This window comes from Betta splendens, chromosome 12 (genome assembly GCF_900634795.4).
Source record: "Betta splendens chromosome 12, fBetSpl5.4, whole genome shotgun sequence".
NCBI classification, from domain to species: domain Eukaryota; kingdom Metazoa; phylum Chordata; class Actinopteri; order Anabantiformes; family Osphronemidae; genus Betta; species Betta splendens.
Genome location: NC_040892.2, coordinates 1710812 through 1731544, shown reverse-complemented (window position 1 = coordinate 1731544; position 20733 = coordinate 1710812). Strand labels below are relative to the sequence as shown.

At 46.8% G+C, this 20733-nt stretch overlaps 2 protein-coding genes and 1 long non-coding RNA gene across 4 annotated transcripts in view; 2 read left to right on the top strand and 1 right to left on the bottom strand.

Moving 5' to 3' along the window:
- stoml2 (stomatin (EPB72)-like 2) overlaps nucleotides 1-20733 on the top strand; it is a 288761-nt gene that overhangs the window by 23371 nt on the left and 244657 nt on the right. The gene's annotated exons all lie outside the window — the stretch shown is intronic.
- Nucleotides 1107-17556, top strand: phf24 (PHD finger protein 24). Of its 2 annotated transcripts, XM_055513531.1 has the most exons (9): nucleotides 1107-1495; nucleotides 7344-7768; nucleotides 8881-9066; nucleotides 11519-11597; nucleotides 11774-11976; nucleotides 13113-13279; nucleotides 14730-14774; nucleotides 15469-15546; nucleotides 16243-17556. In XM_055513531.1, the coding sequence occupies exons 2-9, from the start codon at nucleotides 7346-7348 to the stop codon at nucleotides 16337-16339; spliced, it is 1278 nt and encodes a 425-aa protein (XP_055369506.1). In that variant the 5' UTR covers nucleotides 1107-1495; nucleotides 7344-7345; the 3' UTR covers nucleotides 16340-17556. The 2 variants fall into 2 exon arrangements, with proteins under 2 accessions (XP_055369506.1, XP_029024241.1); XM_029168408.3 differs by lacking the exon at nucleotides 14730-14774 and having other exon boundaries at nucleotides 1113-1495.
- On the bottom strand, nucleotides 15164-20714 carry LOC129604949 (uncharacterized). Its single transcript, XR_008696328.1, has 3 exons — nucleotides 20578-20714; nucleotides 17797-17979; nucleotides 15164-15951 (listed from the first exon to the last, which is right to left on the bottom strand). It is a non-coding gene; the product is annotated as an uncharacterized LOC129604949 (long non-coding RNA).

The following is a 20733-nucleotide window of genomic DNA, read 5'->3' as shown; positions in this document are numbered from 1 at the left end:
ACCGAGTGGAGCTGCACTGCACAAAAGTATTGATTCCGTCGGTGACACTGAAGACCCGCTTTGCTGGGCTTCCTTCAGCAGATGTTTGCAGATGTTTGCTATCTAACAACGCCTTTGCTGCTTTTATGAAGGTCCCGGCAGCCGTGCGGAGCTCTGTGTTTATGCTCCGTATGTGCACCACTGCTACTGGATGTAATTAGTGGGAGGATTAATAACTTGACAGCACCGGAACAAGAGGTCGTTTCTCTAATTGGTGCTCGCAGTGAAACCCTTCACCGCAGGACGAGAGCAAGCGACGGTACATGAAGAGGACGGCGCCGCACGAGCTCCGCTCGCTGGAACCCGTCAGGTGTCATCGGGTCGGAGTGAAAGGCCGTGATTGCAGGGCTGCGTCCGCCTGCTCCACATCCAGCGGGAACGCCTCCGCGGCTGCATCTGCGCTGTGAGTGGACTGTTAATGGGCCTTTGAGGAGGGGAGCGGCGCCATCGCCGTTCGCTTTCCCACTGGAAACGTGGCTTGAGACGCTGCCAGCTTCCTCTTCCGGTGACATATCTGGTGAAATCGCAAGTGTGTGTGGTATTTTTACTGCACGGAGGAGTGATGGGCAGGTGAGCGGTGCCGCTGCTCCCGCGCTGAGAAAAAGGGCAGAGCGGTTCACGGCCGGGGTCCCGCGTGCACTTACACGCCCATTAATAATGCAGTGAGTTGTACACAGCAGGTCACACAGTTTGACAGATGCACAGAACCCCCCACGAAGGACTCAACAGTGGGCTTTGTCTCTGAATAACAACACAAAGTATGTCTAAAGTACTTCATGAAGGATCTGGAGCTGCTCCGGTCTCTGTTGGTCAGTGGTGAGTTTAGTGCAGAACCGTCCTCTTCTCTTCTGCTTCAACCAAAGCTTCTCTCCGCACACGTTCTCCAAAGGAGCCGCTATTAGGAACGAAGCGACACTCGTCACGTCATGATTCAGGGGGTTCTGCGCGGTCCCGATGCTCCGGGCCAATCAATGCGCTCCAGGTTCGAGATGCAGGAGCGCGCAAGTTGTTAACCTGCGCGATCACGACGCGCTAATTCGCTCGGTTCTCAGGAGGGGGGGGGGGGAGGAGAAGCAAACGCGATGGCCATAAATCCCATTTAACTTTAGCGGCCGCCCGAGCGCGAGGCTGCACAACGTCCTGCCTCACGTGTCAGCGAGCTGCGCGTCTCCACAGATGCTGAGGGAGTAGCTGGGGGAGGAAGGGGGGAGGAAACAGACTTCAGCACCGGAGCTGTCCACGTCTCCGTTCATCCTCCAACCGGGAGACGCGGCTCCCGACTGTGAATTCTCTCCGCGGGACCGTGAGCGAAACGGGATAATAAAGTGCCGCTGCCTCTCGTCTCTCTGCGGGACTGACGCACAGGCGCGCGCTCTCGGTTTCGAGCCCTGCGATGCTGGACGGCCGGACCTAACGGAGGAAGGATAAAGTCCCCAACAAGTCTGTAGCCGTCACGGTGAGTGTGCGAGCTCCGCGTTCACACGTTACATAGGACGCTGGGCGTTCGTCCGCGTTCTCCGCAGACGTCGCCCGCTCGTGCGTGGATTCGCAGGGACGCCTCATTAGAAACGCTTGACGGGAAGCGTATTTAGGTCAGCATCCACACCCATGTGGATGCGGCCGCGGCTGCGGGGACTTCTCCAGCTCTCGCTGCTGTGACCGTTTCTAACCTTATATTTCGGAACCACCAGTAAAGAGCAGAAAGGAAGAGATCGGGGAGTTCTTGGACTATAGTTAGCGCACGTACGTCACTGGGAGGACGCTGTTAAAGCAGCAGGCTGTGACCTTATGAGATGTATTAGCACCGAGCTGCAGCTGGAGCCACGGCTGGATGCTTCTGAACCGGTCCCCTCCTGCAGCAGACACAGTGTTGAGTCCGGCCGTCCCACGGGCCGGCGCCGCTGTCCATTAGGCTCTGCATTAGTCTTTGTTTACAACCCCACTGTTGCCGTCTCCTACTCCACACGGCTCCACCAACAACCTTGCAGCCGGAGCGTCGTGCTCCTCAGCGTGTGACGGATTCCTGCAGCCCGAGCTGCTCCGCTCTGTGCTCGTTGTCCGCGTTGGTTTGGCACCAGCTCTCTGCCTGGCAGCTCCTCAATGCCAACGTGACGCCTGCAGTCCAACCATGCATTGAGATTCAAATTCCGCCTCCATTCGGCCTCGTCTTCTGCTTTTATCCGTCTGCTCCGCTCACAGGCTGCGTTTCAAAGCCTCGTGTGCATCGTGGGATTTTTGCTCTGCACAATACAAGGACGGGGGACGCGGTTCCGTGTTGTACAGTAGCAGCGTGCGATGAGTGACCGGCGCAGGTCAGAGGCCGCTCCGCCACCGTCCTGAAAGTCCCACCTCTGATTTACCTCGCTCTGTGCCCCGGCGCGCGTACATCTGCACGTCTCAGATGCTCGTTAGCCATTTCACTCGCTGGATGTGGGTGAACTCGTTAGTGTAATTACTTCCAGGTCTTTGCCTCCCTGGTCTGTGGGTGAGCGCTTTGGCTAAAGAGGGTTTCATTCCCATGAAAAGGCATGCTTTGTGGTGATCCCATTCAAAAACATGTCCCCCTCCTCCCCCCGCTCCTTTGAAGCAAGCCATGAAAAAGGGCTCTGGTTGGGATTCTAATCAGCACATACCAGTCGCATCCAACCCACATAGCAGGAGAAAAGTCACATAGTGTTGTTTTCAGGCTTTTGGGGCAAATGCATGGTCAGAGGAGAAGTAGAAGAAGACAAATACGAGGTGTTGCACGGAGGTTAAAGGAGAAGAAAACCTTTTCTCTGATTTATGGTTAAGTATTAAGATGTTTTATCATCTGAGGTTCAGTGTTGGGACTTATTCACCTGAACAGTGCTGGACGTTTTCCCTCCGCGTTTAAATGGCTGTTTGATGAGCTCCTCCAGGTTCCAATAACTTCCCTGCAGTATCACACGGGCGGCAGAGGACTGAATGCTAATCTGGACCTTTAAGGCGTCCCCGATGGCCGCTAGTACAGTAGCTGCTGCTTACGACAAATGGATTCCAATCAAGTAAAGATTCATTTCACTCGCGACGTGGAACATCCACCTGATGACGTTGATGGAATCATCGCGTCGACGCCGTTGCGGTGACGTTGACGTGATGTGATGGTAAACCAATGAGAGAAGCGTGGGCAGATAATAAAACCATCCCTCAGGGGAGCAGAACTGAAAAAAAACATTTGAGCTCTTTCACTGCAACCTCCCTCTGAAATTATCAATATTTAATTTAGCTGAGATGCTCCTGAGTTGTTCTTCGTGTGATAGCGTGTCACGCTCAATTGCTGACATAAGTCAACAACCTGAATGTGAACTGCAGGTGAAATAACCTAAACAGTTCTCCAAATATCACCGTGAACCATTCACCTCCTCCTTCACCGTCTGAGGACACAGCCCGTTTGCAGCCATGCACAAATATGAACACGATGCCGAAGGAGTGGCCCTGTTTTCGGTTCCCTTCCTCCAGATCTTTTTTTATCCGGGGGCGTGTAAATCATTCAGAGAGGTCTGGGAAGCAGAGCAGAGAACCAGAGGCAGCTGCTTCTCCAGGATAGTGAACATCGAGCCTGAGGCAGAGTCATCCAATCGTCCCCAGCTTGTCCTGCTGTCAAATAGAATACGAGGGAGTCGTTTGGACGACTTCAGACGCATGACTCAACTTTTATATTTAGCAGTTTCAGCAAAACTCTCGGAAAAGTCTCGAGCCCTTTATTCTGAAGTGACGTAGATGGAGCGCAGGACTCCTTTAGCACAGATGAACATTATGCATGCACGCAGGTCCAGAGCTGGACATGGCCCTGCTCCACTCTGATTGTGTAAACACGCCCTAGTGGCCATCTGCAGTACTGCAATTATTTGCGAGACAGGTAAAAAAGCAGTCAAGCAACAGCCTGCAGTACAAAAACCTGCCAAAACATTCAAACTAACAAATAGTTCCTAAGGTTTCATCATTTTCTACCAGGAATAAATCAAAACATGTGTAGAATATGCAAAGCATCTGTACATAGCTTTAACTGACAGAGATGCAGGTTCCACGTGTTGGATACTCAGTTCAAAGTTGTCATGAGTGACAAACAGGCACCTTCTTCCTCTTTTGCGCTCACAGGTGCTGAGATGCACAAACATGGCTGTCAGTTGTGAAGGAGAAGAGTCGAGCGGTTCCACAGACTCGTTCCAACGCTGCAGGATGTGAGACGCGCTCAGAGCTGCGCCGTAAACGGAGGCGCCGTATCAAAGCCAGGCAATGACCCATTTGTGTCAAAATCAACTTGTTCAGGAGGGAGAGGGGAAAAACACAAGGGCCTCATTAAAAATTCATAAGTTAACCTGAAAGTGACAGGGTCCTCTGACGCACTCTCATCGGCAGTGGCTGCACCTCCAGCAGCGACTGAACAACGACAGTGACGCTGGAGCGCCTTCCCGTCGCCCTGTCTTCATATCATTTCTCATCACAAACGCGGGTGTGGATTTCCATTAAAGCCTTTTATTGAATTGTTGTGTAATGTGAGTCCGGGCTATAAATGATTAATTATATAGGGAAATACCAGCTGCAACATGGTTCCTTTTGGTCGTAAGGCTCTATGATCTATATACTATGCTCCGTGGAGGCGACATGTGATACATAATGGACGGAGGAAAGGATGGATAAAGGATGAGCACATCTCTTCTGAGCTGTTTACTGCTGCCATTTCTCTGATGAAGTTCACAGAGACCTTGAAAGTCGTACGAGCACTCAGCGTATTGTTGCTCTTTATTTCCCCCCTGCTGTTTATGGAGACTGCTCACTTTGCCGGCCATTAAGGAACTCCCTCTTTACTGTTGATCATCTCATTTTAAATGGCGCCGCCCGTTATCTGCGCTGCACCGTAATCGAGCGTCCAGCTGTGGAGCCAACGTTGATTCTGTGTATCAATCACACTATTATGTTAACGCTTGGCTTCAGGCGTGGAGGAGCTTTCAAACCTTGCTTTTTTGCGCTGCTGGAATATGAAGCGCGTCGCTGTCTGAAGACGGTGCCAGAGTCGCTCTAATTTGGAAGGGAGACGTCAATTTGTTGGATAATTAAGCATCCATAAATTCTGGCATTCAACAGGATGCGGACTGTTGCAATTACACTCGCATAATATATGAATACGGATGATACGCCCTGACGCACTATAGACATTAGTCAGGGATAGTTGTCTTAGTGTCCTGGACTCTAACTATGCAAACAAGCCTCCCTTCAAGGCTCATCTTTGCTAAAGGACAGCCTGCTGAGATGATCGTCCTTCCTGCAGTTAGGATAATAGCCATGCAGTTTTGCCTACATTTATATAATGCATATTTGATTCCCGGTACATTCTCAGCCTGTTGCTCTTCTACATCAGACAGCAGGAGGCCGTTTCTGCTGGAGTGACCTTTTAAAAGCAGCGCTTGTCCTTGAAGGAGATCGCCAGCGTGTCCCCAGTGTTTTGACCTTTCATGTAATTGGGTCTTGTAAATAGAACATGACGATAATTGGGTCTTTTATACATATTATTTATTTTGTCAGGGCATATAAAGATGTTTGACAGCCTCAGTACACACTGCTGGCTTCTTGGACCACAGCATGCTTCATTCCTTCAGCGTGAACGCGCGTCGTCGCAGCCTGGTTGAAATCAGAGTAAAGTTGATGAATCCATGGCTCCCGCCGGCTCCTGGTCTCTATGCAGAGACGTCAGACATGCGTGAAAGGTATTCAGCGCAGCAATCAATAAAGCATCACGTTGCCTTGGTTTACCAGCATAAAAGCAGAGCGAACGCGGTTTCAACTGCGCTGATGTGCTGCTTGTATCTTGTTGTCGGATCATTTAAACGCATCCAGGCGGTGAGAATTCAGTCTGCGCCCAAGTTTTTGTGATGCAAATAACTTTTCATATCTTCTGCGATCTATAAAGCGCGGCTTCACCTGCGATCCTGCAGCGCCGAGGGGGGAGAGAGAGGGGGCGACTCAGATGAATGCGATTGGATTTCACACCAGCACTTATGTGGAGCATGGATTGCTGAGATTGCATTTCAGAGTAAAGACACATGTCCCATAAGTAGCATGTAATCAACTTGAATCCACAACGGAGCCTTTTTTTTCAATAATAGAATTCACAGTTGCATCTCACTTACAATATGAGGAAATGAGAACTAAGTTAGGTTCTGCATTATTCTTTCAAACGTGTCCGGTTTCACATAATGTCTTTGGAAATGATGCAGCATCTTGATCATTTGCACAAGTTATAGAGTTGTTCTATTTTTGTCGTGTTTCAAAACTGTCAAGTGACACAGTTTTCCAGTAAATCATATGTATAATGTTCATAATAAAGTCACATAATAGGTTTTGCCCATCGTATCCGATTTCACTGTACAGACCTGCTTTTTTATTGCTGAATAAATTGCATTGCGTGCAAAAGCTCAGCAGTTTGAAAAACATATCCAGTATAACTGAAAACCTGAGAAAGGCTGAGGCAGATTTTCTCCTCTGGGATCAATAAACTTGGTCGTAGCTTATCTCATCTCACGTATCAGATCAGTTTGTGAACAGCTGGAATTGAAGAGAATCGATGTCGGGCTTTCCACGGCCGACTGAGCTCAGCGGTCCGCGTGTGTGCGGGAAACAGAAAGTTCTGTGATCTGTGAAAACAATCCCGGCCTCCCGACATCATCATGAAAGCTAATCTGGACGTGGCTGCAGTTCTGGGCTCGGACCTGCAGGTTTGAAACAGCGCCGGCGAATCGAGGGCTCTGGAGAGTCAGAATGCATCGATTCAGACAAGGAACAGTGATTTTATACAGTACGCGTTTTCCTCCAATGTTGTGAAAACCACCATTCGTCTACATTGTGGTGGAATCTCATCTGAATTGATTCTACATTGATCTCCTTCTTGTTCTGACTCGCTGCCTCACTGGGAAACCAGCGCAGCCCTGGAAGCTTCACAGGCAATATGCACATCTCCACATGGGCTGAACTCCTCTGACCTCGCACACGGGCAGCGTTTATTAGTAATAAGAAGTGGAGTCCAGGGACACTGCTCCTGATGGAACGGGAGGTCAGTTTGAGGATTGGAGAGAAGCTGATGCGATGAAGATGTGGAAAGACAGCAAATAGGTTCATACGTGGATGATCTGATCTCAGGGTTCTTTAATGAGATCGTGGCCTCTGCTTTAAACTGCACTTTAAAACTAGCTTCAATGCAACTTGTTCATGTTTGATCTTGTTAGTTTGTGTCAAATTACACACACACAGTATTTGCATAATCATTTGTTGTCTCTGTGTCTGTGCAGTCATGGGAGTGCTCATGTCCAAAAAGCAGCAGGTGGAGCGGGTGCAGAAGTGCAACGCCGTGGTCTCCGCCTTCCAGGCGGGCATCAAGGACCGGCCCGCCGCCGCCAAGCCGGCCGAGCGCGAGGCGGAGGACGGCGAGGGGCCTAAAGCGGCGCCGAGCCCCGAGGAGCCCAACGCGGAGGAGGCGCCCCGCGAGGAGGCCCACGGCGGCGCCGGCCCGTCCACCTCGCAGCAGAGCTCCGCCCCCTCCAGGGACGAGTGCAAGGTCAACCAGGAGGCGTGGTCCCGCCTCCGCGACGGGAAAGGGGTGGAGCCGGAGGACCTGGACAAGAGCCACCAGCTGACGCCGCCTGCATTCGTGCGGCCCAAAAGGGAATCCAACGACGACCAGCCGGTGGAGGTGGATCTGGAGGAGAAGGAGCAGGTGAATCACACTGCAGCCGTGAACAGACACAGGAGAAAACACGCTACAAACACTAAAGTCCAGGGATTAAAGTGCTGTCTGCAAGATGTCAAAGAGTCTCCATGGCAACGGCAGAGTGTTATCTCTTCTCCTCCAAGTTCGGTATTATGATAAAGCTGCCAGGCTGTAAAGGGACTCTTAAGCTTTATCTGAACATTTTCCTGAAGGTGCGAAGGCTCAAGGCCGTTTATTTTCACCCTAGCTGTGTGTGTGTGTGTGTGTGTGTGTGTGTGTGTGTGTGTGTGTGTGTGTGTGTGTGCGTTTGTGTGTGTGTGTGTGCGCGTTTGTATGTGTGTACAGCATGTGTGTGTGTGTGTGTGTGTGTGTGTGTGTGTGTGTGTGTGTGTGTGTGCGCTTGTGTGTGTGTGTGTGTGTGTGTGTATGTGTGTATGTGTGTACAGCATGTGTGTGTGTGTGTGTGTGTGTGTGTGTGTATGTGTGTATGTGTGTACAGTATGTGTGTGTGTGTGTGTATGTGTGTACAGCATGTGTGTGTGTGTGTGTGCGCTTGTGTGTGTGTGTGTGTGTATGTGTGTACAGCATGTGTGTCAGCGCGAGGGCTCTTCACAGCCAGCGTCCCGTGGGCGGCCTGCTCTCCCCGGCTTTGGAAAGGTGACCATTTCCAGGGTGAGGCTGACTAACAGGCCCTGGAGTTCAGAGGAGCAGTGACGCCATCGGTTTTTCTATTTCGCGAACAGTAAACACTTCATGGCACCGACAGGAAGCACAGAACTTAAATACTAAAAGCGCCGACTTCCCAGTAGCAACAGACCACACCTGCACCTCGAATGGTTCCAATTAGGGAATCATCATCGGCCCCAGACTAATTAACACATGGATCTGACTATGTAGAGCTAAACTATGGGATGTTTGAAAGGTCAAAGCTTTTGGTAAATAGATGTCAGACAGAACCCTTGTATCAGTTATAAGAAAGGAATATGACTACATTTACATCATACAATACACCTCCTCCATCACACTCCTGCCTCCAATGTTCCGCGTGTCCACAGTGTGAACTAATTATTCCTACAGAGCTTTAATGGCATAAAACCCTCCACGTTTCTTCCCTTCAGCCGCCGAACGAGGAGATGTGCGACGTGTGCGAGGTGTGGACGGCCGACGACCTCTACCCCTGCAGGACCTGCACCCGCGTGTTCCACGACGGCTGCCTCAGGGAGCTGGGCTACCTGCGCGCCGAGGCCCTGCAGGAGATGCGGGACACGGCGCACACGGTGACGGGCTGGAGCTGCTACTACTGCGTAAGAAACGGGGTTGCTGAATGAACGGCCAGGAGTTTATTAGTCACCTGACACACACAGAGGCATCAACCACACCTGTTTGTCTCCTGTCTGCCTGGTGGCGACTAACCTCACGGGAACCAGCAGCCAGACGAGAAAACCCTGTTAGAAACACTTCCAGTCATGTGAAAATGAATGTGGTCCCAGGGACAAAGTCAAAGAGAGCAGCGCCTCCGCAGTGATGCTTGAGCGGCGTTTGTGGATGAACCGCTGTCACAGTCTCCAATAACGCAGCTTCGCAGCAGGAGCGCGTCTGGTCCACGGCATCAAACAACACGCGCTGACTGCCATTATTAGCACGCTAACGGTGTTTATTATAGGTATAATGCATATTAACATAGTAGGAAGGTGCCAGATACTGTAGGATCTGATAACACACGCTTGAATTGTTGCAGAGCAGAAGAATAAACTTCATGTATGATGCTGTTGGTGAAGACTGACAGCGACAGCACTTACTCACAATTAACAATAACACAAAGCTTCTCTCCAGGACGTCCGGGTCGATCCGATTATCTTCCGATCTGCTTTCTTTCTGAGCAGATGATGAGCTGCTCTCTGTCTTTCAGCCCGAGAAGCAGGAGCGTTTTCCACAGCTCCGCTACAGACACAGTCTGAGAAAGGACACTTAAAGGTTCTGTGTCGCCGGCTGCGGAGCTCGAGGGGCGGATGGAGGAAATTCAGCGAGACAGAAAGAAATTTAAATTGCGCCTTCTGGTCCCCGTAGTTAAGAGAAGCAGCTATTTTGTTAGCGCGCGCCAGTCGGCTGTTGCCAATCCCCCCTTCTGTCGCCGCTGCCATTTCATCTCAGTCAGACTGGAGGCCGCCGGCACGCGGGCCGAGCCTCGAACAGTGGATTTACACGCAGCCTTCAAAGCCGACGGCAGCGCTTCTGCCTCCGTGGCAGCCAGTCACCCGCGGCGTGGCTCCACCAGCACACGGGCCTCTCCGCACGGCCTGGGCCCGCTCCTCTCTGCTCTGGGAGGCGATGCAGCTGTTTTATTTATTCTAAAACATCTGCTTCTGCAGCAGCTGGAAATGAGCATGGTGTTTGTGAATCACTGCCAGGACATGACGTTGACCCTTGCATCCTCATCCTCACAATACGTGAGAATACCTCATCTAAAGGCGTTTGAACCGACAACCTGTCCCACTTCTCACCAGGACAGTCTGAAAGTTTTACGCTGCCAGAATAAATTTAGAATGTGTTGTTATTATTATTCTTGGCTCCTTGGAGACCTCTTGTGTCACACGCTTTAGATGTTGTCAGGAGGTTTTACACAAACCCTTGAAATACTTTTAGAGCTGAAGTGAACAGGAAGTCACATTAGACATGACAGCTGTGCTGTTCAGGATGAACATAACTCCCAGAAATGAAGTCAAGCAAGCAGATTCATTGGTTCTCAGTTCATTTCAATCAACAGGCAATAAACAGATATTTTATACAATTCTGCATGAATTTTACTTTTATGAGGACCTTAGAAAGGATCTGAACTGAACTGAACTGAAGTTATATCAAACAACAACACCTCCTTCATGGTTCAGAAGACTTATGTCACTGAATATGTCATTTATTTCATCTGATCCGCTAAAGTGACTAAAAGACAAAAGTGAGTTCACAAAGCAGATAAATCAGATGAGTTACTGCTTTTTTAAGCAGGATTTATAAATAACATCTCACAGAAATCTTTGATTTGATATTATCGTCTTGCTGGTGACAGGCTGCTGAGTTTAGGTCACACTGTGCAAAGATGATTTGATACGTCGAAGGATTTGAAGAGAAGCTGGAACATTTGTAGAAAAACTACAGCCGCTGCCCCTCAGATCATTGAAACTACAGCTCATCTTTCTTCAGCTTGTTGGAAGTGGATTGTAAATATACTAATATGAACATAAAACCTGAAGCCAGCAGCCTGCACACTGATGCACGGGTCATTAGGAGCAGCAGCGCTGGTGAAATGCTGCAGACTGTGGGGGAGCGGGTGCTGGCAGGTACTGTGATCATGATGACAGGCTGCAGAATGCGACCACACAGCTTCCTGGTCCACATGCTCTGCATCCAGTGGATATAATGAGGCCATGTGTCTGCATTTATGGGGTAAATAAATCTCCTCTGCACCCAAACTCTGGGCACAATCTCATCCTAATTGTTTCAGCTTTACAGTGAAACTTTGCAGTAAAAGAGCGCGTGATAAACGACTAAAGTCGGAGACTGTTACTGGGGTTAGGGGTCACGTAAACAAACTCTCATTGATGTTCTCATTAATCCCACAGGGGCCATTAAGGCCTCATTTCTGCATTCATCTCATAAATTATCTGCAAATATAAATATTCAATCAGTGGACGCTTGTGGAATTGGATTAAAAGACCAGACGGGTGTAATTCTCAGCCGTTATTGTTGACTGTGTTTGTGCAGGACAACCTGAACCTGCTGCTCACAGAGGAGGAGATGTACAGCCTCATGGAGACCTTCAAGCAGTGCAAGATCATCCCAGGTGAGTCGCTGGCTGTGTCTGTTTGTGTAGTGATATTCTACCAACGGATGAGGAGCGATCCGGACTGGATTGGACGAGTCGCGCCTTCACAATAAATGAGACGCTGCGAGTTAATCCGATCTGAAACGTTGCCTGGTGACTAACTGGATTCCATGTGATGCACTGTCCTGCTGTAGAATCGTGCCTGGTGTCCGATGAGCTGCTGCAGTACCGTCACTTCGCATCCAAGCAGCAGTTTGACAAGGACCTGACGGACGAACAGGAGGAGGAAGTTCTGGCTCAGTTCGCAGCGCTGGACCCTGAGAAGAAGGGACACATTGAATGGTCGGACTTCCTCTACCACGAGTCTCTGGCGGTGTTGAGGAAGTTTCGCACAGAGGTAAAATATTGGAATGAGGAAATAAAACGCCTGAACTTTGCATTTTCAAACAATAGAAATGAAAAAATAAAATAAGCCACTTCATGTATTTACCCTGAAGTATTAAAGCTGTGCTTCCCATATTTATTCACCGTGATATACAGTACTACTGTGTATATCTCTGTAGATACTGCTGTACATACTACTGTATATACTACTGTACATACTACTATATCTACGACTGTAGATACAACTGTACAGTATATACTGTACTACTGCATATACTACTATAGATACAAAGTATTTACTACTGTATATGCAGTAATGCGGGCTGAGATACTGCACGAAAAAAGCAAAGCAGGAAGTGATTTTATTTGGCATGTTGATTCGTTTCATTTGCCAAGACGGTGAAAGATTTAAAGAAGGCACTTAAAGTAAATTACATTTTATGTCCACCTTTTATTTATGCCTCTATCTTTAATCTACATAAACAGAAGTGATGACCGTATTTTTAGATTAAGTGGGACTTTCTCATCCAGATCATTATCTCTGGATAAATCAACACGGGGCGTGTGAATATCAGTGAATGAAAAGATGATCAGATTCTGATAAACCCGACTGTTACTGAAAGGGAACTCATTTCCAAAGCGCGCTTGGCCGTATTTAATGCTTCTTCAAAACTAACAATCTCTTCCAGCAAAACTGAAAAAGGTGTGATTGGCTACGGAAGCGTCTGGCAAAGGTATAGCTTCCTGCTCTGCCAAGCCGGTCGCACACAGGTCACACAATACATTATGTTCTCTTCAGTGTGATTAAACCACTTTGGGGCTAAAGCAGCAAACGTCTGACCTGCATCCATCTGCCTGGATTGCTCAATTTTGTCACTTGATCAACACATAGATGATGAAATATACTGTAGTAATTTGTTTTCGGCCTCAGAGTTTAAACATGTAATTTGTGAAGCAGTGCTTTCACATTATGTTCAATAGCGCTAATGCGACTGGAAATGATTAATGTTGATCAAATGAAGCTAAAAATACTTTTGACAGGCCCCTGAGTCAAAGTAGCACGAGCTAAAGCGTAGACTGGAGTTAACAGCTTCGAAGGCATGGTTCCAGGCGGCCAAACGTCACGTCTGCCTTCATTTGTTTCTACAGAACTCCCTGGTGCGTCTGCTGACGGCAAAGGAGCGGGACAAAGCACGCTCAGTGTTCCTGGCTCTGAATCGGGACAAGGACGGGACCATCACCAGAGCAGAGTGTCGTCAGGCTCAGACGTCCTGGTTCCACAAGCTTAACAAAGACTCACAGTCCTGCAACGTAAGGTGAGAACAGCAAGGCAGCACATGCACGTAGGGTAGAAACAGTGACAGCTGATGGCCGTGCTGAAATAGTAGAATATAATGCTGCAATAGCCCTGTATTGCAGTATTATATTCTACTATAAAATAAAAAGGCAGGGAAACTCATGTGTACGTTAACGACAGCTACTGTAGCAATAGATAGAGCCATTAATAACACAGAATGTGGTGAGATAACAGTAATAACCGATTAACTGATTGATCTGTGCATCAGTGCGATTAAAGACCTTTCTGACTTTGGTTATGGCATTCATTCTAAACGTATCACACGACAGGGCTGTCACTCAAAAGTCACATTTTTTTATCATTTCTTCAAAATAAATCACCCCTGACGCCCCCTACTGGAGCCATACGACATGACAGCACAATGTACACAAGTAATAGCAGTTTGGACCTTGAGGAATTTATTCATTCAGACCTGAGAGTGATGGATCCAATTTGTGCCATGTCCTTCTCCAGCCCCAAACTTAATTGTGTTTTTTCAAATAAAGATTTTATGTCTTTCATTATCACGCCAAAGGAGACGATAACAGAATTCATTACTCTGCAGCTGCTCCTGAGATTGTGTTCATTTAAAACTAGCCCTTGCCTCCTACTGCATGTTGGATTATTTCTGCTTGTGTGTGTGTGTGCGTGTGTGTGGGTGCGTGTGTGTGTGTGCATCATTCAATCAGAGCTTGAGATAAGTCTAGCTCATAATTAAATACTAATTATGTTTTGCTGCTAGAGCCCATAGAGTTTGGAACGGCACCGACACACACGGTTTACTAAACCGCATCGTATTACATAACTAATTGAGTTATTAAAACGGGTTTAGTAGTAACATTGCTGCATGCTTTCCATATCATCTTCCATTTCTGTATTTTAGGAAGCTAGAATGGGACTAACAGCATGCGGGTTCGCTTCATTCCTCTCTATCTGTGTGTAAAGCAAACCTGAGGCCAATTATCTTGCCAAATCCCTGAAGGCTAAAAATATTCTGCTATCAGTGAGCGCTGACCTGCGGTGACAGGGTTATGTTTATCAGTAAGGCAGCCATATGACAGCTTTTACAATTTCACCAAAGCAAAGTTCGTCATCTGCATCTACATGAATAAGCACTGAGCTTCAAGCCTCACAGCTGTAGTGCAATAAAAAGTGCACTACAGCACAACATTCTGATTTTGCAGCGTCGTAAACGCTGCATTGAGCAATTTATGCAGTACTGAAAAATCATGTGATGAAATAAAACATATAGTATTTGATCTTACAGTAAAATGAGGTAAATGCAAGTAAAATGTATCACAACATCTTTGTCGTACGTCACTGTTTGTGATGCAGGTGTTGCTTTGTGTTGTTGTGCGTGCGCTTGTTGATGCATATGTCACCTACTGTTTGCTGTACCATTCCATCCATCTCATCTGTCCAACATGCAGCATCCCCCACAGACTCATGGGATTCTGCTCACCTATGAATTGTGGGTGAGTGTGACTCAGCACTGCATGTGGCTTGTCTCCTCTCCATCACCTCAAAACCCTCCAGCAAAAGTCAGACAGCCTCTTTTTTTGGATATAATTCATAATTTAACTGCTCTAAAAAGCCTTATTCTAACTCCAAACGGAACACGGGATGCAACACACGAGTCCTTGAATGGAGTAAAGCTGCACAATGTAAACTCTTGTTGTCATGGAGCTAGGAAAACACAAACCACCATAACCAGAGCCTGAATTGGGCTTATTCTGGACTAATAATAATAAATAATGTATAGATGAGACATTTTATAGACCACTTTTTATGCAAAACAAATGCAAACACATGAAAATTTGACGGAGGTTTCTATAATTACATTTAATCCTGTGAAACAGTTTGCCTTGTTTGTTGTTTCTAATTCCTCCTGTTTTGGGTCCAAAGCTGAAGTTAACTGAGAATAAAAGCAACTCGATCAGCAGCTGTTAAAATTGGACTCGGCTGCGTGAAAAGTTTCTGTGGACTTTAAGCATTAGCAGTAGCTTAAACAAGAGCTTATTAAATGAAATGAAAAATGTACTGATCCAAAGCAACTCATCGCAGTTGAAATCAGTGGAATGAAGCCTTCCTCCCTCTGCTGTTCCTGCATCAACGGCTCCACTAGTTAACTTGAGCTCATCTGTGCTCCGTCTTTCGTCCTTTGTACAGTATAAGTCATGTTGGGCCCATGTGTGAGAGCAGTCCAGCCAGTTCTGGCAGCGAGAGGAGCAAGACTGATGACAACAGGTTTGTCCTCCCAAGTTTCTGCTGTCTGAGTGTATGTGAGGAAACATAATACTGTACGTCAGCCAAAGAAGAGACATGAGTTGGGTGATGCCCTTGTCTGTTCCACAGCTAACAAGCATTTCAGGTCCACACACTCCCTCATGTGATTAAATTTGCATAAACTGGCTGGCTTCATTATACTTTCCCACTGGGCCGGCCCACATATAGCTGCCGTGACCCTGCAGATCTGTGCGACCTTCCCAGCTTCTGGCTCCGCTGCCTCCAACGACCTCCAGCTCACTGTCCGACTGGCAGCGGCTAATGAACACAGTGCTCGTTGGCGCATCAGGACTTTTTAGGCTTTTCCTGAAGTATTTGCAATAACTGAGGGCTTTGGGGTCATAATGAAGCCGGCCTCCTTCACATCTGCAGAGAAGCGTTACAGAGAGTCACTACAACATGTTTATGTGTGAATTAGACCAGATGAGAGATCCTACTTATTCTAATGATGAAGCTCAATTACAGTTTTTTTACCCAATGATTAGTGCACTGTTAAATAATGTATGCTACGCAGGAATGGTGCCACCTTGCATCCTTACCAGCGCTAGCTTTGAGTTATTGCTTATTTCATTCGCTAAGAACGGTGACAGATATTGACTTGTATTGTTCTAGAACCACTAATATGAAGCTGATATGATATGACTCTCTCTCTGACAGACCAGCGACCTGGGCCGACTTCTTAAGGGAGAGTGCCATCTACATCGTGGCTGCGCGACCCAATAGTTCTGCCATGCACATCCGTCTGCCTGTATAGTCCAGTGCAGTGCACGTGGCAGGGGGGAGGGGGGGAGGTAGCGGCTGCACCCTATAGTCTAAAGATGAAAGCGAGAGGAAAGACGTGATGACACGCTGAGGTGAGAAAGAGCAACTGAGCGAAGGGGACGAGGCACCGGGAGACGGGAGATCAGGCCATCGACAGAATCACTCCTCGACCCCCGCGACACTGACGCAAACACATCCTGAATGAAACACAGCCGTTGTCACAGGTCTCCACTCCAACTCCCTGACAGCTTCTAACAAATGTAAGAGATAGGACGAGCAGGACGCAGGTAGTCACTCTTGACTGGTGAGTGAATCAGACGAGCTCCTCGGAGGCTCGCGTTCGGTTTTACATGACAAACGCTGCGCTCGACGGCCCCCGAGCGACACGACGGGTAGATTAATGTGACACGCTGTTACTTGTTCAAATATTCATTCCTGTGGGCCTCATCGTGTCTTAGTAATAACTCTGTGCTTCTGTAATGGGATTGTGTTATTCACCACAAAAACTGTTAATCACACTGCGGCACATGCTAATTCATTATCGTTGCTATTTGACAAGTGGACAGACTCTGGGAGGAGGTCTCTGCAGAACATGGAATGGAAACTATTCACATGCATACATATTATATCAGAACCGCTATACACACCAGTATAAATTATCCTTATGCATTATAAAGTGGTATTTATTCCTGTATCCTCTGATATAGCCTCTGTTTTCCCATTCTAATTCATTAATCTGTGTTCTTGAGGAGTGCTAGCTGTGGAGACGGATGTGAAGTGAATGTAAATCGGCGCCAACGTGTAAATAAACTGCCACATTTTGTTCCTGGTCCCCCCCCTGCACTGTTACGATACGAGGTGGAACGAGCGTCTGCGTCGTTTGGACTTCGGTGACATAATTACTTGATAATAACAAGAGCTTGGGTGCAAACATCTGTCCTTTGTTAATATGGAGAATCCTTGTTTGAAATAGTAATGGAAACCTTGGAGGGACTTGTTCCAGGATATAGAAGAATATTAATGCACATGCAACTGCCCTTAGAATCACTGGAGACATACTGTAAGAAGTAGAAGCTCATGTAGTGTTTATGCCATGTAAGGGTCTATTAGTGATAAAGTATGCTTATGACATGAATGTTGTTAGACTGAGGGATCTGTCACAGCGCTGAAATAAACGCAAGGCATTTACTCTCCTTTTTGAGAATCTTGGCTTTGTCTCCTTCTCATTTTTTTACTTATAATATAAAATTTTCTCTAGCAAAAACCAAAGATTATAAATTTATTAACATTTCACAATATATTACTTTAATAAAGTTCACATAATAATGAAGTTAAACTATTAAGCCCTCACAGAATATACATTATGAATTTTGCATCAGACCACGATGCTTGACAGGCATTTGAGCATAAGTGGATTAAGAGTCAGTTGCACTGAGTGATCACTTATACCTGAGCCCATCAGCTCCCCGGCTGAAGGATTGTAAAGCTGCCATGATACAGTCACTGCTTTATCGATGCTCCACAGATGCATAGATGTTCCCCCTAATCCTCCACACATGCAGAGCTTTGAATAGCAACCTGCCGACGCTGACGTTGGAAGAACAGGACCTCAGCTCTCACAGAACTTTTCACCTGCCAACAAGTAAAATGATAAAGACTGTCACTGATACTGCACGAGACCCTTGAGATAATACCTTCTCACTGAAGAGAAGGTTGGACGGAAACTGTGAAGAAACCTCATAAAGCACAGCAGATGAAAACAGAGAAGAATACTGGGGAGTCAGATAGTAGCTATAAAACGTGTGCCACCTCGCGGCTCGGCTGCTTTTTTATCTCTCAGTAAAAGACTGAGGACGGGGTTCAGCCTCTTCATGGAAGGTCAACAGTAAGAAAGACAAAGTAGAACGGAAAGAAACACAGGGGAAATGAGGACGAAAAGGAAGATTAAGAGAGCGCGTGGGAGCAAAACCATTTAGACGAGGATGTTACATAATTGTTTCATAACAGATTCAGTGATGATGTTCTTGACCAGGCTAATTGCTACATTAAAGTATGAGTCAAATGTGAGACTTAAGCTCTGAATTGGATCAAAGCTTGCTAACACAGTAACCTCCCTAATAACTGGGCTACAAATGAGGGAGGCTAAAATGTTTAAAAGGTAGCTTCCTTTTGGAACATTGGGCTACAATTTAAATGAACATTTTTGAACAGAGGACTTTACTATGAACATTGGGCAAGTTTCCATTCATTATTAAAGAACCTTTATAAAATGTATTTGCCCGTGAAGCGTTTTCTGTACGTGTGAATGAGAAGTATTTGGTCAATCCGTTTTATAAAATTTTGAAAAGGAAAATACAGAATGTGTCCAAAAATAAAACAAGTCACATTTTAGTCTGTGTCTCACAAAGATTTAAAACGCACAAATAGCGTTGCATGCACAGATGTGAGCCGGTGCAGATGCCAAGACAACAAGTGCGAGTTTGTGACTCATGCAAAGGCTCGGCTCAGTGTAAAGGTTACAGGGCTCATCCTACAGAGAGCGCATGAGGCCCAGCTGCTGGCTGCTGGAGGTGTAACGGTGAACAGGAGCGGCAGCGTGGCCCCAACAGAGCACCAGGAAATGCCACAGCGCCCAGTTCATCAGCAGCTTCTGGAGCCGGTGTTCACGTCCGAGCCAAAGTCTTTCAGACGATGTCGACAGGCTGACGGACAGAAACATTAGGAGTTCTAGTCTAATCGCACATGATGAAACAGAAGAGAAACCATAGAATAACCCAGCTTATCGTCCACTGTAGCAGCATCAGCAGCTGACTTTCAACACATCAAACACACCGTCCCCCCGTCCATTTTTAGATCCGCCACCGCATGCGAGCAGAAACATCACATCCCACCTCCACCAGCGCGGCCAACTTCTTCTGTGGAGCCCACTCAGTCTCCTGAGCTGAACTGAGCCAATTACAGCTGTCTGGTTCCAGGAGAATCATCGCACATGCTCCTTTTTTATTTGCTAAGATGCTGAAGTGCACTATCTGCAAAAAACATGAATTGGAATTGTTGCATTTCACAATAACATCCTGAGTGATTCCACATCTCCCAATAAAACATTCTCCAATATAAGAAGAAACCAATAATATGAGCTGGCTATTAAAGCTGTGAAGAGAGAAATTAAACCTGGTAATAGCCACCTGGAGTGGGCTGACATCTATGTACAGCAATCAGCTGTGACCATGCTCATAATTTGGCTCTGTGTCTGCTGTGACATTCTAGATAATTGGGCCCGGTGAAATGTGAATCCTTTTGTTTTTGAACGGTCCAGTAAAATCCAACCTCCCTGCAGTTCACACATCTCCACTGGACACGTTTTACTTTTTCTCTTTAGCTGCTCATTATGTGCCAAAGCCTCCAGCATTCATTGCCCCCTGTGTGTGTGGAGGATGTTGGAGTGCTGTTTGGGGGAGAACATCATTAGATCTATTAAATCTGTGTGAACGCGTGAGGAAAAGAGAGTCGGTGTAGCAAAGCGACTGTTGGTGAGGGGACACAACACACAACCATGAAAGACTCTTTACTGCAGCTCTCCATGAAGCCGCCAACAGAAGCTGCTGTGACAGAAGGTACCCCAGGAGCTGAAATAACCAAGGAAAGATTACCCTCATCACGCTCATCATTAGAGCTGCTAACAGGGGTAATGCTAATGACAAGAAAGGAATCCAGCATCAACTGCTCATAACTGTAGGAACTAGAATGCACTAGTGGCTTCAATAAATCCTACTGTAACAGTATAATGGGTATAAAGTGCAGCATGTATAGCTCATACATGCATGCGTGTGGTTAAATGCTCGCTTTAAAAGACAAATAAAAACCATAATTACTTAAATTTAACAGGTGTGCTTTTCCTGCATATTCCCATTGGTGGCGTGTAGTAATTAAATGCGAGCTTCTAAGCAAAGTCCAGCTCCTACTCCTTCGTTCACCTGAAGCCCTTTTGTGTGAATGGCAAAGAACACTCAGTCACTGCATGACATGCTGGTGATAAAACTGCAAATGTCAGGCAGTTTTATTAAAAACAACACGTCTGGATGGGAAAATCTGTCTTCATACTAAAATTGCATGATGTATTAATCAACATTGTGTATTTCATTTTCATGGTAATACATTGTGCAAATTTGTCATCTTTAAAATTATTAAATAAACACAAAACCCATATTTGCAGAAGGAATGAACGCTCACCACTTTGTGCCTACTTGACAAACACTGTCATCTAGTGATGAATAGTTAAAACTACAGCTGAAATTTTAAATAAGATTTCGGCAAAAATATGATCACAAAAAACTAAACGACTGATAGATATACAGGTAATACTAAATAAATACACTATTAGATGCA